The sequence below is a fragment of the Dendrobates tinctorius genome, unplaced genomic scaffold, assembly GCF_039654945.1.
Source record: "Dendrobates tinctorius isolate UK_male_01 unplaced genomic scaffold, ASM3965494v1 ptg000532l, whole genome shotgun sequence".
NCBI classification, from domain to species: domain Eukaryota; kingdom Metazoa; phylum Chordata; class Amphibia; order Anura; family Dendrobatidae; genus Dendrobates; species Dendrobates tinctorius.
In genome coordinates, this window is record NW_027362191.1 from 86065 (window position 1) to 104396 (window position 18332).

The 18332-nt window shown below is 49.1% G+C and overlaps 1 protein-coding gene across 1 annotated transcript in view; it reads right to left on the reverse strand.

Moving 5' to 3' along the window:
• LOC141078254 (uncharacterized) overlaps window positions 1–17577 on the reverse strand; it is a 34663-nt gene extending 17086 nt beyond the window's left edge. The window contains exon 1 of the mRNA XM_073565077.1: window positions 17556–17577. Coding sequence (XP_073421178.1) covers window positions 17556–17577 — 22 coding nt within the window. The remainder of the gene's footprint in view (window positions 1–17555) is intronic.
• Between the last annotated feature and the right edge of the window lie 755 nt (window positions 17578–18332).

Genomic DNA, 18332 nt, shown 5'->3' on the forward strand with positions numbered 1-18332 from the left:
ACATGGGGTTTTGTAATATAGCTGTCAGGGGAGAAGGGCTTGATTGTAAGTTATATTTAAACCGGACTTTCCTCCAAAAAAGCAACGAGTGGACTGTAAAAGGAGCCACATTCATTAACCCCCGTGGAAGTCGGTCTGTGGTCCACATTAGGCCTGATAAAGAGAATGGTCTGGAGAGAAATGATTCCAGAATAACCCATTTCGGACTATTGGGATATGAACACGCACTTATTAATGGAGCAATCTGTGCCGACTTGTAATAAAGTGTAAAATTAGGGAGGGATAAACCCCCTTCTTTTCTGTGACAGAACATAAGTTTTTGCACAATTCTGGGATGTTTTCCGAGCCAAAGAAACTTAGACATCATAGCGTGTAAATGAGTGAACGTTCTGGCTGGTACCATAATTGGGAGGGACCTAAATAGATATAAGAAGCGAGGCAGTGACACCATTTTTAATGCCTGTGTTCTGCCGAGCCAGGATAACTTTGAGGAAGCCCATCTATCCAGGTCCCTCTGGAAGTTATGGATCAGTGGAGTGTAATTCCTCCTAAACAGAGGTGACCTGTTGGCGGCTAAGTTGATACCCAGATATGTTAGATAATGTTCTTTGTCTATAAACCCAAAATGGGAGGCTATATTAGTTTGCTCTGTCTTAGGAAAATTTACAAATAATGCTTCGGGTTTATCAATGTTAATCTTTAACCCTGAGATCTTCTCAAATTCTTGAAGGAGAGAAAACAAGTGAGGGAGTGTAGTGTGGGGACGTATTAATGTTAGCAGGAGATCATCCGCAAAGAGGCTGACTTTATATTGGTCTCCCATATTCTCAGGGCCCAGGATATTCTGATCTCTCCTTATTGCTTCCACAATGGGTTCCATTGCAAGTGCAAAAAGATCCGGAGATAGAGGACAGCCCTGCCTGGTACCCTCTGAATATTAATTGGAGGGGGATGTGGTGACGGGAGTTTTACATAAGCGATAGGGCTATCATATAACAATTGGAGGCACTTTATAAGATTAGGGGAGAATCCGACTTCCGATAGAACCGTAAAGAGATATGTCCAGGACACCGAATCGAAAGCCCTCTCAGTATCTAATGCAAGCAGGAGAAGTCGCTTTCGCTGTAGGTTAGTTGTATGAATAATATTTAACGCTCTCCTAATATTATCTGGGGCCTGTCGCGCTGGTATAAAACCAACCTGATCCCGATGGATGAGGTGAGGGAGGATTTTATTGGTCCTGTTAGTCACAATGGATGTAAAGATTTTGAAGTCAATGTATAAGAGGGATATAGGTCTATAATTTGTTGTGAGATGATCTTTCTTAGGATTAGGGATTACGGTTACATGCGCCACGTAGAACTCAGGGGGCAGCTGTGAGCCATTTAGTAGTGAATTACAGAGGTTTTTATATGTGGTGTCAGCACATCGCTGCATTTTTTATAATATATTGCTGTAAGACCATCCGGCCCCGGGGCCTTTCCTTTTTTTAGTTTTTTGATTGTTGAAACTATTTCCTCCTCAGAGATGTGTAAATGGAGTTGTTGTGCCGCAGACTCAGTCAGGTTAGGTAGATGTAGTGTGTGAAGGAATGACTCCAGTAGTGAGGGGGGTGATTGTGGGGGCGAATACAAACTCTGGGGGTATTCATTATAAGTGCTATACATGACATCGGGGTGGGCTGAGGTCTGACCCTTAGGGTCTTTTATAGAGGAGATTATTGTGATGTACAATGTCTGTGAGGTATGGGGTTTTGTCCACAAAATATGATGTTTTCTGTTGTAACTTTCCAGAAAGATACGGCACATATGACAATCCAGGCTGCTAGCTCTGCAGCTTCACCCCTCCTCCCTTCACACACACAGAGCAGTGCCACCCCCCCTCCTCTACAGCCTGTGTTCGCACTAGTAATAGGAGACCCCCCTGCTGTTACAACCATTTGTTTCCTTCTCTCAGCTAAAAAATGCGGGAAAAGGTCTTTGTTTGAAATAAAGGTTAGTAGTAAACCTTTAAGAGCCTGCCCTGCGAAAACCGTACAAAGTAGAGATATGAAAATCATATTTTTGTAACCTGAGAGGTCCCAGCTTCGATACCGCGTATCTTTCGAAGTTCTACCCTGTCCAGAACATGAGATAGGATTTGCACCCAAATGGACGGTCATATCGCATAGATGTTTGATGTTTTCTTGATAGGCTCATTACGCTGGGAAACATGATACCACTGATGAGTCCATACCAGCTTCTCCCATAAAGTTATAGCTAATCTAAGTTTTGTAGCCAAAACATAACTTGGATAAGAGAGGTGGGATCAACCCAGAATGCACCTCTCTGTGATGTCACATAGGAAAGTCTATAAGGCATGCCCTGGCAGAACCAGCTCAGAACAGCTCAAGTCGTCGTGCTAGAAAGACCCGCAGATGAGCGGAGAAGTGCAGCTCCGCCTCCACCCCCTTAAAGCCACATGGGATGCCAACTGACCACATGTGAGTGTGACTTTCTACCCTTTTAATCCTTTTATTTTATATCTGTACTGTACCTATTTTATGTCTCAATTTTATAGCAACTTTTATCTGTAATCACTGTCCTCTTTCGGAAAATAAATGAAATAATTATTTAGATCTGTCTCCATGCTCTAAGAATCGAACTATATGCCTTTGATAGATAATCACTACTAATTCAAGGGGTTTGCCACGGACCCTCTTAATTTAACACTGTGAATTAAGTAACCGTGACTGGTGGCAGCACGTTGTGCACGGCTATTGCGGCTTGCTGGCAGCCTAGAAGGGTCTTATATTGCTGAATGAGGGGCTGCGGCCACAGCTGATAATTCCCTTACTGCAGAAGCCTAATTGCCGGTTCACAACAGGCAGCCCGTCCGGCGCCTAATTATCCTAGGTGCAGTTCCATGACTGACCTGAGGGTAAGGGGGGCGCCGGAGAGCTGCGAGTTCCAGAGTGGAACTGAGAAAGTGGGATATACATAAATCCCCGCAGTACTTGGAAGATTGATAGCAGTGGTGGGGCATCCAAATTAACCCCCCTGCGGCAAATTGTAGAGCGAGAGTAGCTTGCTAGATATTTTGGTCACATGGTGCCAGTGGTGGGATAACTAAGATAAGCCCCACTGTGCCTGTGAAAGCCGTGTGCCGGCAGTGTGTCTCGTCCCTCCGTCCGCTGATACACCCGTGTCAGTGGTGGGACTGTGACATAGTGGTGACACAGGGTCCGCTGTCCGTCATGTTTTGGTGGCAGCGGGACCCCCGATAGTCGTCGCCCGTAAGTGGACGAACGGCGGTTTGGGCCGTTCGTCACATATTGGTGGCAGAGCGGTGGGATAATCCTAGGGCATTAGTGATTTGGTTTGAGCAATCATTCCTCTCACTAAAGACCTGCACCGTTCCTGCGGGAATCCTGCATCAAAGGTTTTGGAGAACAGATTCGGTGGTTACTAGTCCTGAGACATTAGTGTGTACTTGCAAGTATTCCCTCCCTTTTTCTCCGTTTTTCTTTTCTGTCTTTTAGTTGGCAACCATGGCTACGATGGGAGCAGAGTGGTATAAGCAGCATAACAAGGCATCTCTTATTGCCCTCTGCAGGGTGTGGCGGATCGACACCACGAACAAAAACAAAGCCCAAATGATCGCGGCTCTGGTGCAGCGGGAAAACAACCAGAGCCCAGCGAACGCAGAAGCGGGCTCAAGTAACAATGGGGCTGCAGCAGAGGCTCCACTCATGAACGCTGGCCCCACATTCAACCATAACGGGGTGGACCCCTATCTGCAAATGGCCTTGGACGAACTCCCTGCCGAAGACAGTGAGGGTCGTCTGACACTGATCCGGCAATATCGGCAGGAGGCCCAGGCCGAGCGTCAAGCCCAGGCTGAGAGAGCTGAGCGACATGCAGAAGCTCAGAGGGCCCATGAGCTGGAGATGCTCCAGCGGGGGTGGAATGCCCCCACAGCCCGAACCAGTGAGCCCAGCAGCGTCCAGACTCCTAAACCCCGGACCGAGCACTTTCCCGTGATGGAAAAGGGCGGGGACTTGGACACGTTTCTGCAAGCCTTTGAGAAAGCCTGCAGACAGTACCAGCTGCCTAGAGACCAATGGGCAAGGTACTTGACCCCAGGGCTAAAAGGCAAAGCCCTGGAGGCATTTGCTTCTCTTCCGCCAGAAGCCGATGACGACTATGACGCCATAAAGCAGGCGCTGATCGCCAAATACCGGCTGACACCTGAGGTATACCGAAAGAAGTTCCAGCACCTCCAACGTGGCCCACACGATAGCTACAGTGATGTGGTGCAAGGACTCAGAACGCACTTTGACCAGTGGATCCATGGACTGTCCGTTGAATCCTTTGAGCAGCTACGGGACCTGATGATCAAAGACCAGTTCCTGCATCTCTGCCCAGCTGAGGTCCGACAGTTCATCCTGGACCGCGAACCAACGAACGCGGACAAAGCGGCGCAGATCGCTGACAACTACGAGGCGAACCGGAAGCCCGAGACGCGGAGGCCAGTCGCCACCAGCTGGAAAGGGGGTAAGCCTGCAACCAACCCCAGTGCCCCAGCTAGCCGTCCCTCCGGAGGCCCTGTCCCTGTTGCCAACAACAGGCCGGCTACTGACAGTCGCCTGTGTCACCACTGCAAGCGGCCTGGTCACTTCTCTTACACCTGTCCGGATAGGCCGAAGAACCCCCCAGCCAAGGCCCCCGGGCCCAACGCCTCTGTTCTTTTGGTGGGAGGTGTGGTTGGGAGGGCTGATGACAACGTTCAACCTGTTCAGGTGGGGGCCCGTCTTGCTACAGGCCTCAAGGACACCGGGGCTGAACGAACCCTCATCCGTCCTGGACTGGCGGCCCCTGAAGAGTTTGTTGAGGGGAAAACCCTGACTGTCACCGGGATTGGAGGCACCCGTTGTCCCTTGCCAGTGGCCCGGGTTTTTCTTGATTGGGGTGCCGGGAGCGGGTTGAGGGAGGTGGGAGTGTCTGAAAACCTGCCCACTGATGTTTTATTGGGGACTGACTTGGGGAGGATGGTTGCATACTATGTCCCTGACACCCTTCCCCAAACTGATAATAAGGGTAACGTTAACCCTGATGATGTTGATGATGGGAAACTGAATGTGTTACCTGCTAATGCCTTGATGAGTAATGATGTAACTAACAACCATTCTTTCCCCAGGTATGATGCTGATGCTGATGTGAATGTACCAAAGCAAACTGATAACCATTCTTCACCTAGGAAGGATGATGATGATGTTGATGTATCTGTGCCGACTGAACCCGTTAACCCTTTCTTTGAAGCGGTAGATGTGTCCACAGGTACCGAAGTGCTCAGTCCCGTCACTCTGCGGAGTGAGACAGCTGAGGAACCCCTGGCAGGAGTAAGCAACGGTGCTCAAGGAAATGGGGAGGTGCATGGGGACCATGAGGAAGGTAATGCCATGCAGCTGACCAGTGCCACCGAGGAAGGTAACTGGCCCATAAGTAGCCCTGCTCCTGAAGTGTTGGGGGTGGATGGGGAGGTAGATCCCAGGGCAGCACCGGCTGGTGGGTCTGTAGAAATCCCCAGGGAGGCAGCGTACATAGCAGCTGTCACACGCAGTCAGAGTGCCCAGATCGCAGGTAACGCACTGTCTTCTGGACCCTCTGCTGCTACAGGAGAGACTGAACCAGAGGTGAACCCAGAGCCGGTTCCAGAGGGTCCCAGTAAAGGAGGTACCCTGACGTCACTTCTGGCAGCCTCCAGCATGGAGTTCCAGGCTGCTCTGCACTCAGATGCCAGCCTGGAGAAATTGAGAGGTCTCGCCGAGATGCCCACCTCCGAGTCTGATAAGGAGAGGGTGTTCTGGGAACGAGGAAGGTTGTACCGGGAGACAGTACCCGGAGATCCTAAAAAGGAGTGGTTGAGGGAAAGACAGCTGGTCGTCCCCTATCAGTTCAGAACTGAGTTGTTGCGGATTGCCCATGAGATTCCACTCGCTGGACACTTGGGGATCGGCAAAACAAAGGCACGGCTGTCTCAACACTTCTATTGGCCCAAGATGGGGACAGATGTAACACACTACTGCCGCTCCTGTGCCACCTGTCAAAAAGTGGGTAAGGCGGGGCCTGCTCTTAAGGCTCCCCTTATTCCTTTGCGGGTGATAGAGGAGCCTTTCCAGAGAATCGCGGTGGACATTGTAGGACCGCTGTCCGTCCCCAGCAGCTCCGGAAAGCGATACATTCTCACCGTGGTAGACTACGCTACCCGGTACCCAGAGGCAGTAGCTCTGTCTTCAACCAGGGCAGATAAGGTGGCTGACGCACTGGTGACCATCTTTTCAAGAGTAGGATTTCCCAGGGAGATGCTTACCGATCAAGGGCCCCAATTCATGTCTCGCCTAATGGAGGCTCTCTGTGAGAAAATGCAGGTGACGCAGCGTGGTATCGAGTCCATATCACCCACAGACTAATGGTTTGTGTGAACGTTTCAACGGTACCCTCAAACAGATGCTCCGCATACTGGTTGAGACCCAAGGGCGCGACTGGGAGCGGTACCTCCCACACCTGCTGTTCGCTTACAGAGAAGTTCCGCAGGCCTCGACCGGGTTCTCCCCCTTCGAGCTCCTGTATGGCAGGCGAGTCCGGGGACCCCTTGGGTTGATAAGAGAATCCTGGGAAGATGAGCCAAACCCCACAGAAGTGTCCATCGTGGATTATGTCATGCGCTTCCGTGACAAGATGCAGACCTTGACGCAGTTGGTGCATGACAACATGACGCAGGCTCAGGCTGACCAGAAGCGCTGGTACGACCAGAACGCCCGGGAGCGGACCTACCAGGTGGGTCAAAAGGTATGGGTGCTGGTCGCTGTACCAACGGATAAGCTTCAGGCAGCCTGGGAAGGCCCGTACGTCGTCCACCAACAGCTCAACCCGGTCACCTACGTGGTCACGCTTGACCATGCTCGGGGTAGGCGCAAGGCCTTTCACGTCAACATGCTGAAGGCGCACTACGAACGTGAAGCTTGCGTCCTACCGGTCTGCAATCTGCCAGAGGATGGGGAGGAAGATCCTCTCCTGGACATGCTGGCCCAGGCCAAGGCCAATGGATCCATTGAGGACATGGAGATAAGTGGTTCGCTCACCGTGTCCCAGCGGTTGCAGTTGATGGCCACCCTGGAACTCTTCCGGCCCGTGTTCACCAACCGTCCTGCGAGGACGGAGTTAGCGGTTCATGAGGTGGACACCGGGAATGACGCCCCATTACGGCGAACACCTTATCGGATCTCTGAAACGGTGCAACAAGTCATGCGCCAAGAGATCGATGAGATGTTAAGGCTGGGGGTGATTCGACGGTCAAAAAGTGCGTGGGCTTCACCTGTAGTCCTCGTGCCTAAAAAGGATCGAACCACCCGGTTCTGCGTGGACTACAGGGGGCTCAACGCCATCACAACCTCTGATGCCCACCCAATGCCGCGCATCGAGGATCTGCTCGAGCGGTTGACAAACGCCAACTACATATCCATCATGGATTTGAGTCGGGGATACTGGCAGATTCCCCTGAGCCCTGAGGCGCAGGAGAAATCCGCCTTTATCACCCCCTTTGGACTGTACGAGTCCACGGTCATGCCCTTCGGCATGAAGAATGCCCCTGCCACTTTCCAGCGGATGGTCAACCACCTGCTTCGGGGACTGGAGGAGTACGCAGTGGCGTACTTAGACGATATTGCCGTCTTCAGTTCCACCTGGGAGGAACACCTTCAGCACCTCCAGGAGGTGCTCAAGCGTCTTCACCAGGCAGGCCTGACCATCAAGCCGGGGAAGTGCCAGATAGGCATGCGCAAGGTCCACTACCTGGGGCACCGGGTAGGCGGGGGTTCCATGAGTCCGGAGCCAGAAAAAGTGGACGCAATGGTGTCCTGGCCCACCCCCAGGACCAAGAAACAGGTGAAGTCCTTCTTGGGCACTGCAGGGTACTATAGGCGGTTCGTACAGGACTATAGTGCCCTTGCCAAACCCTTGACTGACCTCACCAAGCAGAGGCTACCCCAAACAGTCAACTGGACAGATGACTGTGAGGTGGCTTTCCAAGCTTTGAAAGCAGCCCTGTGCAACTCTCCAGTGTTGAGAGCAGTCGACAGCAGTCGCCCGTTTCTGGTACAGACCGACGCCAGCGAGTTTGGCCTCGGTGCTGTGCTTAGCCAGGTCGATTCGGGGGACCAAGAGCACCCCGTGTTGTATCTGAGCCGGAAACTTTTGCCGAGGGAAGTGGCATACTCGACCATCGAGAAGGAGTGTCTGGCCATGGTGTGGGCACTGCAGCGTTTGCAGCCCTACCTGTACGGGCGCGCCTTCACGGTGGTAACTGACCACAACCCTCTGAGCTGGTTGCACACAGTGTCCGGAACCAATGGAAGGTTGCTCCGCTGGAGCCTTGCCCTTCAACAGTACGACTTCACTGTAAAACACAGGAAGGGCAGTGAAAACGGCAATGCCGATGGGTTGTCCCGCCGGGGCGAACCCGCTGAGGTGCGCATGGCCGATTACCGAGAGGTAATGCCTCCTTAGCGTCCTCTTAAGGGGAGAGGTGTGATGTACAATGTCTGTGAGGTATGGGGTTTTGTCCACAAAATATGATGTTTTCTGTTGTAACTTTCCAGAAAGATCCGGCACATATGACAATCCAGGCTGCTAGCTCTGCAGCTTCACCCCTCCTCCCTTCACACACACACAGAGCAGTGCCACCCCCCTCCTCTACAGCCTGTTTTGCACTAGTAATAGGAGACCCCCCTGCTGTTACAACCATTTGTTTCCTTCTCTCAGCTGAAAAATGCGGGAAAAGGTCTTTGTTTGAAATAAAGGTTAGTAGTAAACCTTTAAGAGCCTGCCCTGCGAAAACCATACCAAGTAGAGATATGAAAAAAATATTTTTGTAACCTGAGCGGTCCCAGCTTTGATACCGCGTATCTTTCGAAGTTCTACCCTGTCCAGAACATGAGATAGGATTTGCACCCAAATGGACGGTCATAACGCATAGATGTTTGATGTTTTCTTGATAGGCTCATTACGCTGGGAAACATGATACCACTGATGAGTCCATACCAGCTTCTCCCATAAAGTTATAGCTAATCTAAGTTTTGTAGCCAAAACATAACTTGGATAAGAGAGGTGGGATCAACCCAGAATGCACCTCTCTGTGATGTCACATAGGAAAGTCTATAAGGCATGCCCTGGCAGAACCAGCTCAGAACAGCTCAAGTCGTCGTGCTAGAAAGACCCGCAGATGAGCGGAGAAGTGCAGCTCCGCCTCCACCCCCCTTAAAGCAACATGGGATGCCAACTGACCACATGTGAGTGTGACTTTCTACCCTTTTAATCCTTTTATTTTATATCTGTACTGTACCTATTTTATGTCTCAATTTTATAGCAACTTTTATCTGTAATCACTGTCCTCTTTCAGAAAATAAATGAAATAATTATTTAGATCTGTCTCCATGCTCTAAGAATCGAACTATACGCCTTTGATAGATAATCGCTACTAATTCAAGGGGTTTGCCACGGACCCTCTTAATTTAACACTGTGAATTAAGTAACCGTGACTGGTGGCAGCACGTTGTGCACGGCTATTGCGGCTTGCTGGCAGCCTAGAAGGGTCTTATATTGCTGAATGAGGGGCTGCGGCCACAGCTGATAATTCCCTTACTGCAGAAGCCTAATTGCCGGTTCACAACAGGCAGCCCGTCCGGCGCCTAATTATCCTAGGTGCATTTCCCTGACTGACCTGAGGGTAAGGGGGGCGCCGGAGAGCTGCGAGTTCCAGAGTGGAACTGAGAAAGTGGGATATACATAAATCCCCGCAGTACTTGGAAGATTGATAGCAGTGGTGGGGCATCCAAATTAACCCCCCCCTGCGGCAAATTGTAGAGCGAGATTAGCTTGCTGGATATTTTGGTCACATGGTGCCAGTGGTGGGATAACTAAGATAAGCCCCACTGTGCCTGTGAAAGCCGTGTGCCGGCAGTGTGTCTCGTCCCTCCGTCCGCTGATACACCCGTGTCAGTGGTGGGACTGTGACATAGTGGTGACACAGGGTCCGCTGTCCGTCACGTTTTGGTGGCAGCGGGACCCCCGTTAGTCGTCACCCGTAAGTGGACGAACGGCGGTTTGGGCCGTTCGTCACAATTATATGCAGTGACTCTCTCATTCTGAGCTTACGAGCGGCATCTTATTAGGCTTATTGGCATGGTGATAAAACGCGGCTTTACTCCAAGTTAGCGCCTCTCCGTTCTGGTGGTGAGAATGGCGTCTAATTGTAATTTCATATCTTGTATTTGTGTAGATAAGTATAGGGGTGAAGAGTGCTGATTGGCCAATTCTAACTTCTCTATGCTGAGCAAAAAAAAAAAAAAAAGGGGAAATAAATACTTAACAGCAGTTATACGTACTTACTTAAAAATGAGGTTGATGTAGAATATTCTGTGTAAGTTGAGATGTCTACGTGGTAAGTAGTTTGCAGGTTATCTGATGGGGGAGATCTCGTTTTTGATAGCTGCTGATGCTATTGGAACAATGATATATTAAGGTACCAATAAAACATACAAAAGGTCACAGCACTCCTTGCATGTCCACCATACTCACTGGTTGTATCTTACCGTTTATATGCTACCCAGGTGTAAATCCTGATTGACTCTCTATAATGGTCTTTGTTGGCTTTATTTACAGCCGGTGCAGGGATGATATCCACTGTTAAAAAAATGACAAAGTGCTGGGTAACAAGGGATCCACTAAACCCACAAATAGTGCTAGCGTTCCAGTAGCCAGTTAGTCCTGGTAGGACAGGGCTATCCTGACGAAGAGAGAAGCCCCCCTCGAAACATGTTGGTTGGTTTGTGCCTCTCGTGCACCCGTCCTCCTCCCTGCCTGTGACTTCACAGTAGCTCTGCCCCCCCACTCTCGCCGCGTCCTCGTCAATACTTCCGGCCGGAGTACACGAGGTGCTGGCGTCTACCCGCTCCCCTACTACAAGCTGCATAGCTTATCGCTCCATCAGCAGCCGCTACCTCAGCCAGACTGCGCCGGAGCAATCACCAGAAGTAAGTGCATAGAAGTCCTACCAGGACTAACTGGCTACTGGAACACTAGCACTATTTGTGGGTTTAGTGGATCCCTCCTTACCCAGCACTTTGTCATTTTTTTAACAGTGGATATCGTCCCTGCATCGGCTGTAAATAAAGCCAATACAGACCATTATAGAGAGTCTATCAGGATTTACACCTGGGTAGCATAACAAATCTAGCACAAGTAAGTGCATATGTACCCCAGGAACTGGGACTGAATATCAAGGTTGTGGTCACTGTTAGTAATTGAAATTCTCTTCATATTTAGTATTGTATCAATTGATCCACCATAAACAGAACACCCCGAAGAGAATATAAACGTTACGATACAACCAGTGAGTATGGTGGACATGCAAGGAGTGGTGTGACCTTTTGTATGTTTTATTGGTACATTAATATATCATTGTTCCAATAGCATCAGCAGCTATCAAAAACGAGATCTCCCCCATCAGATAACCTGCAAACTACTTACCACGTAGACATCTCAACTTACACAGAATATTCTACATCAACTTCATTTTTAAGTAAGTATGTATAACTGCTGTTAAGTATTTATTTCCCCTTTTTTTTTTTTTCATCTGCTCAGCATAGCGCGGTGAATCACACAAATATACGGTTCGCTCAGACTTTATAACAGGAGCCGACACTGTCCTGTCTCTTCACCAGCTGCATCTGAGTTTTCTGGATAGGTAGCGCCCGTGTTACTTTACCGTAATTATTTTTCAATTCTAACTCCTGCAGTTTCTCCTCCAGTCTGGGCTGTAATTCAGACCTTTCTTCTTCCTGTTGGCCGATAACTTAATCACAGAACCGGGAATAGATTTTCTGTGCGCGAGTCACATTGCTCCAAGTGAGGCCTCCTCCGCTGTGTGAGTTTAGGGGAAATTTGTTATATCTTCTCTTATAGCGGTTACATTAGAGATTTGGGCATTTTAGCTCCTGGTGTGGAGTCGATAGCACAATCATATGCCGCCATATAGTAGACGGCCGGTAACTGGTGAGAATTCCCTCATGTGTGGGGTCTATTTCCCTCCAGAGAAATCACACGTTACATTCCACACATAACACTGTGTAGAGAAGGCGGCGCGGGGTAATTGTGCCAGTAATGAGGGGCGAATAATGGCGGGAATGTCACTGACTGAGGAGAAGGCTCCATGGAGGTCTGCACTCCGGAGATCATGTGACCCCTGACTCCTCCCCTCATGTGACCTCATCACAGGTCCTGTGCACAGAGCAGCCATGTATGTGGAGTGCGGCTCTGCAGGTGGAGGTATGTGGAGATTCCCCATTACTGAGCGCGGGGGGGGACATTAACCCCTTCTGCACTGAGACTCTGTATAAGAACCATCACGTTTCTGTTTCCTGTAATAGATACATACGACCCCACTATGGAGGACAGGCAGTGAGGAGACGGAGTGTTCTCATAGTACAGGGCCCCTTTCTTGGCCCCACACAGTGTAATGCCCCCATTATGCCCCTGTAAGCAGGGTTCTGCCCCCACAACCAGCTGCCTCGGGCACTTTACCATGGCCGGTACCTCAGATTCCTCCCCGCACCCCTTTCCTTTGCTTGGCACCAGAATGCAGCTTTCCTCCTGAATAGCTGCCACTTCTCCAAGCTTTGTCAGAACTGCAAGAAACTCCTCTCTGTAGTTCCTTCCTTCACCAGACTTTAGACCAGAGCTCCGCTGAGCTGCAAGGAACTCTCTCTAGCTCCTTCCTCCAAGGATGGTTGAAATGACCAATATCACCAACAGTGATTGCAACACCTGACACTCTTTTATAGGTCAGAGCCAGACACCTGCTTTATAATCACGTGCACTAAACTAAAGTAACCAGAGTGCAATGACCCTAACGGCCACCGGGGGCAAAACTAGAACTGAAACCATCACAGTGCAATGACCCTAATGGCCACTGGGGGCAAAACTATCTTTAAGCACACTGCTTAAAGGAAAAAAAGGTTACTTATTAAAAACCTGTCATATCCAACCTGGATCATGACAGGAGGTTGCCCAGATTCTTAGGTACCTTTTTCTTCATTGTTTAAGTTACAGCTGGAAGTGGAACTTTATGTCCAGAACTGTTGTACTCCGACTTCAGCTTTTGTGGACTGCGGGTCATCTTTGAACTTGATTGACTCTGCCTTGGTTGCCAAATGTACGTTAGGGACAGTCAGGTTGGGAACTCCCATTAATATCGTGGCCATTGATAAAACACCTCTTGCTAATAATGTTATTAAGTTTGTCTCTGAGGAGTTTATCCTCAAGGTGGGGTCCTGTCATCAGGAACGTATTACATGTTTTGTTCTGGACAATCTTCCTGCGGGATTGGTGTTGGGGTTTCCCTGGTTACGAGTACATAACCCGATTATTGACTGGGAATCCCGGGACATTGCTAATCGGGGTCTTATTTGTTTGAAGGGGTACATTGTTAATGTATCTGTGTCATCCATCAGTCTGGAAGGTATTCCAGAGTATCTAAAGGATTTTGAGGATGTGTTCTCCGAAAAGGATGCTGAGGTCTTACGACCACACCGCCCATTTGATTGGGCTGTTAATCTCGTTCCTGGTGCCAAATTGCCCAAGGCCTGTTTGTACAATCTCTCCGGCCCTGAGCAGGCTGCTATGAAGGAGTATATATCCGAGAGCCTTTGTAAAGGACACAATCGTCCTTCTGTTTCCCCTGTGGCAGCGGAGTTCTTTTTTGTTAAGAAAAAGATGGTGGTTTATGCCCATGCCTCGATTTTCGAGAATTAAATAAAATCACTGTAAGGAATACTTACCCCCTCCCTCTTATTCCAGATTTGCACAATCAATTGTCTGGGGCCAGGTGGTTCTCTAAGTTGGACCTCAGGGGAGCATATAATCTCATCCGTGTGTGGGAGGGGGGTGAGTGGAAAATGGCATTTCTCACCTCCGAGGGATTGTTTGAGAACTTGGTTATGCCTTTTGGCCTGATTAACGCGCCAGCGGTATTTCAGAATTTTGTTAAATATGTTTTTTCTGATTTTATTGGGTGCTTCATGGTAGTTTATCTGGATGATAACCTTATATATTCTGCTGATAAACAGAACCACATGGGTCACCTTTGTGCAGTCCTCCAGAGGCTTAGGGAGAACTCCCTCTTTGCTAAACTGGAGAAGTCTTCATTTTTTTGTTCAAGAATTGTCCTTTCTGGGGTTCATTTTGTCTGCTGAGGGGTTTCGCATGGACCCTAGAAAGGTACAGGCTATTGTGGATTGGGTGCAACCCAGAGATCTCAAAGGTCATCAGCGTTTTTTGGGTTTTGACAATTATTATAGAAAATTCATAAGTGGTTTTCTCAGGTGGTTAAACCCCTGGTCAGCTCCAGCTTTAGCAAAGTTTTCTTCTTTAAAAGAATATTTTATGTCTGCCCCTGTACTACTTCAACATGATCTATCTGAACCATTTATCATGGAAGTGGACGCCTCAGAGGTGGGAGTGGGGCGGTGTTGTCCCAGAGGCCGACAATGTTAACCAATTTAAGATCATGTGCCTTCTTTTCGAAAAAAAAATTCCTCTGCTGAAAAGAATTATGATTTGGGTAACTGGGAGTTATTAGCCATTAAATAGGCTTTTGAAGAATGGAGGCATTTATTGGAGGGGGCTGTCCATCGAATCACAGTCATTATGGACGACAAGAACCTGTCATACATTGAGTCTGCCAAACGTTTAACCCCGAGTCAGACAAGGTGGTCACTTTTTTTTTCTCGATTTCAGTTTTCTATCACTTTTAGGCCTGGGTTCAAGAATGTGAAGGCTGATGCTTTATCTCGCAGCTTGGATCCAATGTTACCTACTGAACCTCATCCATTCTACAGCACAGAGTAGTTGTGGCTGGGGTTTTATCAGTCTCTTGCTTCTCCGTCTGTGCCTGATAATAAGTTCTTTGTGCTGGTCCAATATCAGTTAACGGTGTTCCGGGAGTTCCACAACTCGGCTCTTAGTGGGCATCCAGGATTCTCGGCCACATGTAAAGCCATCGCTAGGCTATTTTGGTGGTCCGCGTTGGCTTCTAATGTCACTGTATTTGTGTCCTCCTGTGAAACATGTGACAGTGCTAAAACCTCCCATAACCAGCTGGCCTGGGAATTAGTGCCATTTCCAATTCCAGATAGACCTTGGACTCATCTGTCCGGGAATTTTATCACTTATCTCCCTCCTTCCAATGCAAAACTGTGGTCTGAGTAGTGGTGGTTAGGTTCAGTAAACAGGCGCATATTGTACCGTTGGCGGGACTGCCTAATGCCGAGACTTTATCGAAACTATTCATTAAGCATGTTGTGCTATTACATGGTGTGCCTATGAGTGTGGTGTTTGATAGAGGGATGCAGTTTGTGTCTTAAGATCTGGAGGGCTTTTTGTGAAAGGCTGGGTATCAGTTTGACCTTTTCATCAGCCTATCATCCCGAGACCAACGGTCAGACTGAAAGGACCAATCAGTCTTTGGAGCAGATTCTACGGTGTCTTGCCACATCTCGACAGGATGATTGGTGCTCTTCATTACCTATGGCAGAATTTGCATTTAATAATCGTGTCAATCAGTCCACTGGTACTTCCCCGTTCTTCTGTAATTATGGTTTTCACCTTTATTTTGGTGAACTTTCCTGGCTGGATTTGGGGTGTTCAGGGGCTGATTCGTCCATTCTGTGGTAGGCTGAGGTCTGGAGGGAGGTCTAGAGGAACATTGGGGAGTCTCAGGGCAAGTATAAATTTTTTGCAGATAAACGACGGTCGGTGGGGCCGGCATTCCAGGTGGGGGATAAGGTATGGTTATCCATCAAGAATATAAGGTTGAAGGTTCCTTCTGCTAAGTTGCGTCCCAAGTTTATTGGTCCTTACGAAATTTTAGAGGTGGTTAATCATGTTGCCTTTTGCGTGCTGATCCCCAATGTGTTTCCTAAAAAGTAAATTATATTACAGTAGTAATAATGTCCCTAACTGGACTGTAAAGAAATTATGTTTCCCACTTGTCACCATAAATTAATATAGCGTGTTCCTCATTCTGGCCCTCCAACAGTAATTTAGTCCCTCATCCTGCCCCCCTTTATTTAATAATCTTGCCCAGCCTGGCCCCCTTTATTTTGTAATATGCTCCAGCCTGGCCTCCTTTATTTTATGATATTCCCCAGCCTGGTCCTCTATGCCCCTTGTCCAGCCTGGCCCCCAGATATCCATCCCGTACCCCCAGCTATACATAGAAGCCCTCATATGTGTCTTATCCTGCCCTCATATATCTTTACTGGATCACCATATATCCTTCCTGGTCCCTTTTCCTGGCTCCCCCATATATCCATCCTGGTCCTCCATATATGTGCATCCTGGTCTTTTGTCCTGCCCCCCATATATGCAACCTGCCCCCACATATGTCTATCCTGGCCCTTCCCCATATATATCCATCCTGACCCCCATGTGTCTCTATCCTGGCTCCCCAAGTGTATCCAGCCTGACCCCCATATGTCTCCATCCTGGCCCCCATGTGTAACCATCCTGGCTCCCATGTGTATCCATCCTGGCCCATCCATATATATCCATCCAGGCCCCTATGTGTCTCTATCCTGGCTCCCCATGTGTATCCATTCTGGCACCCCATGTGTATCCATCCTGGCCCCCATGTGTATCCATTCTGTCCTCCTATGTGTATCCATCCTGGCACCCCATGTGTATCCATTCTGTCCTCCTATGTGTATCCATTCTGGCACCCCATGTGTATCCATCCTGGCACCACATGTGTATCCATCCTGGCACCCCATGTGTATCCATCCTGGCTCCATGTATATCCATCCTGGCCCCCCATGTGTATCCATCCTGGCCCCCATGTGCATCCGTTCTGGCACCCCATGTGTATCCATTCTGGCCTCCTATGTGTATCCATCCTGGCACCCCATGTGTATCCATCCTGGCACCACATGTGTATCCAACTTGGCCCCCCATGTGTATCCATCCTGGCTCCATGTATATCCATCCTGGCCCCCCATGTGTATCCATCCTGGCCCCCATGTGCATCCATTCTGGCACCCCATGTGTATCCATTCTGGCCTCCTATGTGTATCCATCCTGGCACCACATGTGTATCCATCCTGGCCCCCATGTGTATCCATCCTGGCACCCCATGTGTATCCATCCTGGCACCCCATGTGTATCCATCCTGGCACCCCATGTGTATCCATCCTGGCCTCCCCATGTGTATCCATCCTGGCCCCCCATGTGTATCAATCCTGGCACCCTATGTATATCTATCCTGGCCCCCCATGTGTATCCATCCTGGCCTCCCCATGTGTATCCATCCTGGCCCATGTGTATCCATCCTGGCACCCTATGTATATCTACCCTGGCACCCCATTTGTATCCATCCTGGCCCCCCATGTGTATCCATCCTTGCCCCTTGTCCTGGCTTCATGTACAGAGAGACAGAGAGGACAAAAAAAAGATTCCTCTTACCTTCCAGCGCTTCCTGCTCCATGCGGCGTCCTCCTCCTCTGCAGGTCCGGAGTGCACTTAGTAAAATAGCTGCCGTCATAGCAGAGGCCGGCGGTGAATTTTTGCGGACGTCGCTTGTGGCACGTTTCACTGTCATATGCCGGTGGCGACAGGCGCACATTCTTCAGTATTGATCGGCACATGCGCCGCAGTGGTTCAGGTAATGACCACTGTGTGCGCACACCCCTGCACATTGTCTGCCTGCGCTTTTCAAGGGTCCTCGCCCCTAAAAACCGCAGACTTTTTTTTTCTTTTTCTTCTCCTTTCCTTCCCACAGCCAAGGGTCCATCAGAGATTTCCCCGATAACCCGCCAGGCCAGTCCGAGCCTGTGTGTGTGTGTGTATATACTGTATATACACTGCTCAAAAAAGTGAACACTAAAATAACAGAATATAACTCCAAGTAAATCAAACTTCTGTGAAATCAAACTGTCCACTTAGGAAGCAACACTGATTGACAATCAATTTCACATGCTGTTGTGCAAATGGAATAGACAACAGATGGAAATTATTGGCAATTATCAAGACACCCTCAATAAAGGAGTGGTTCTGCAGGTGGGGACCACAGACCACATCTCAGTACCAATGCTTTCTGGCTGATGTTTTGGTCACTTTTGAATGTTGGTTGTGCTTTCACACTTGTGAAAGCATGAGACGGATTCTACAACCCACACAAGTGGCTGAGGTAGTGCAGCTCATCAAGGATGGCACATCAATGCGAGCTGTGGCAAGTAGGTT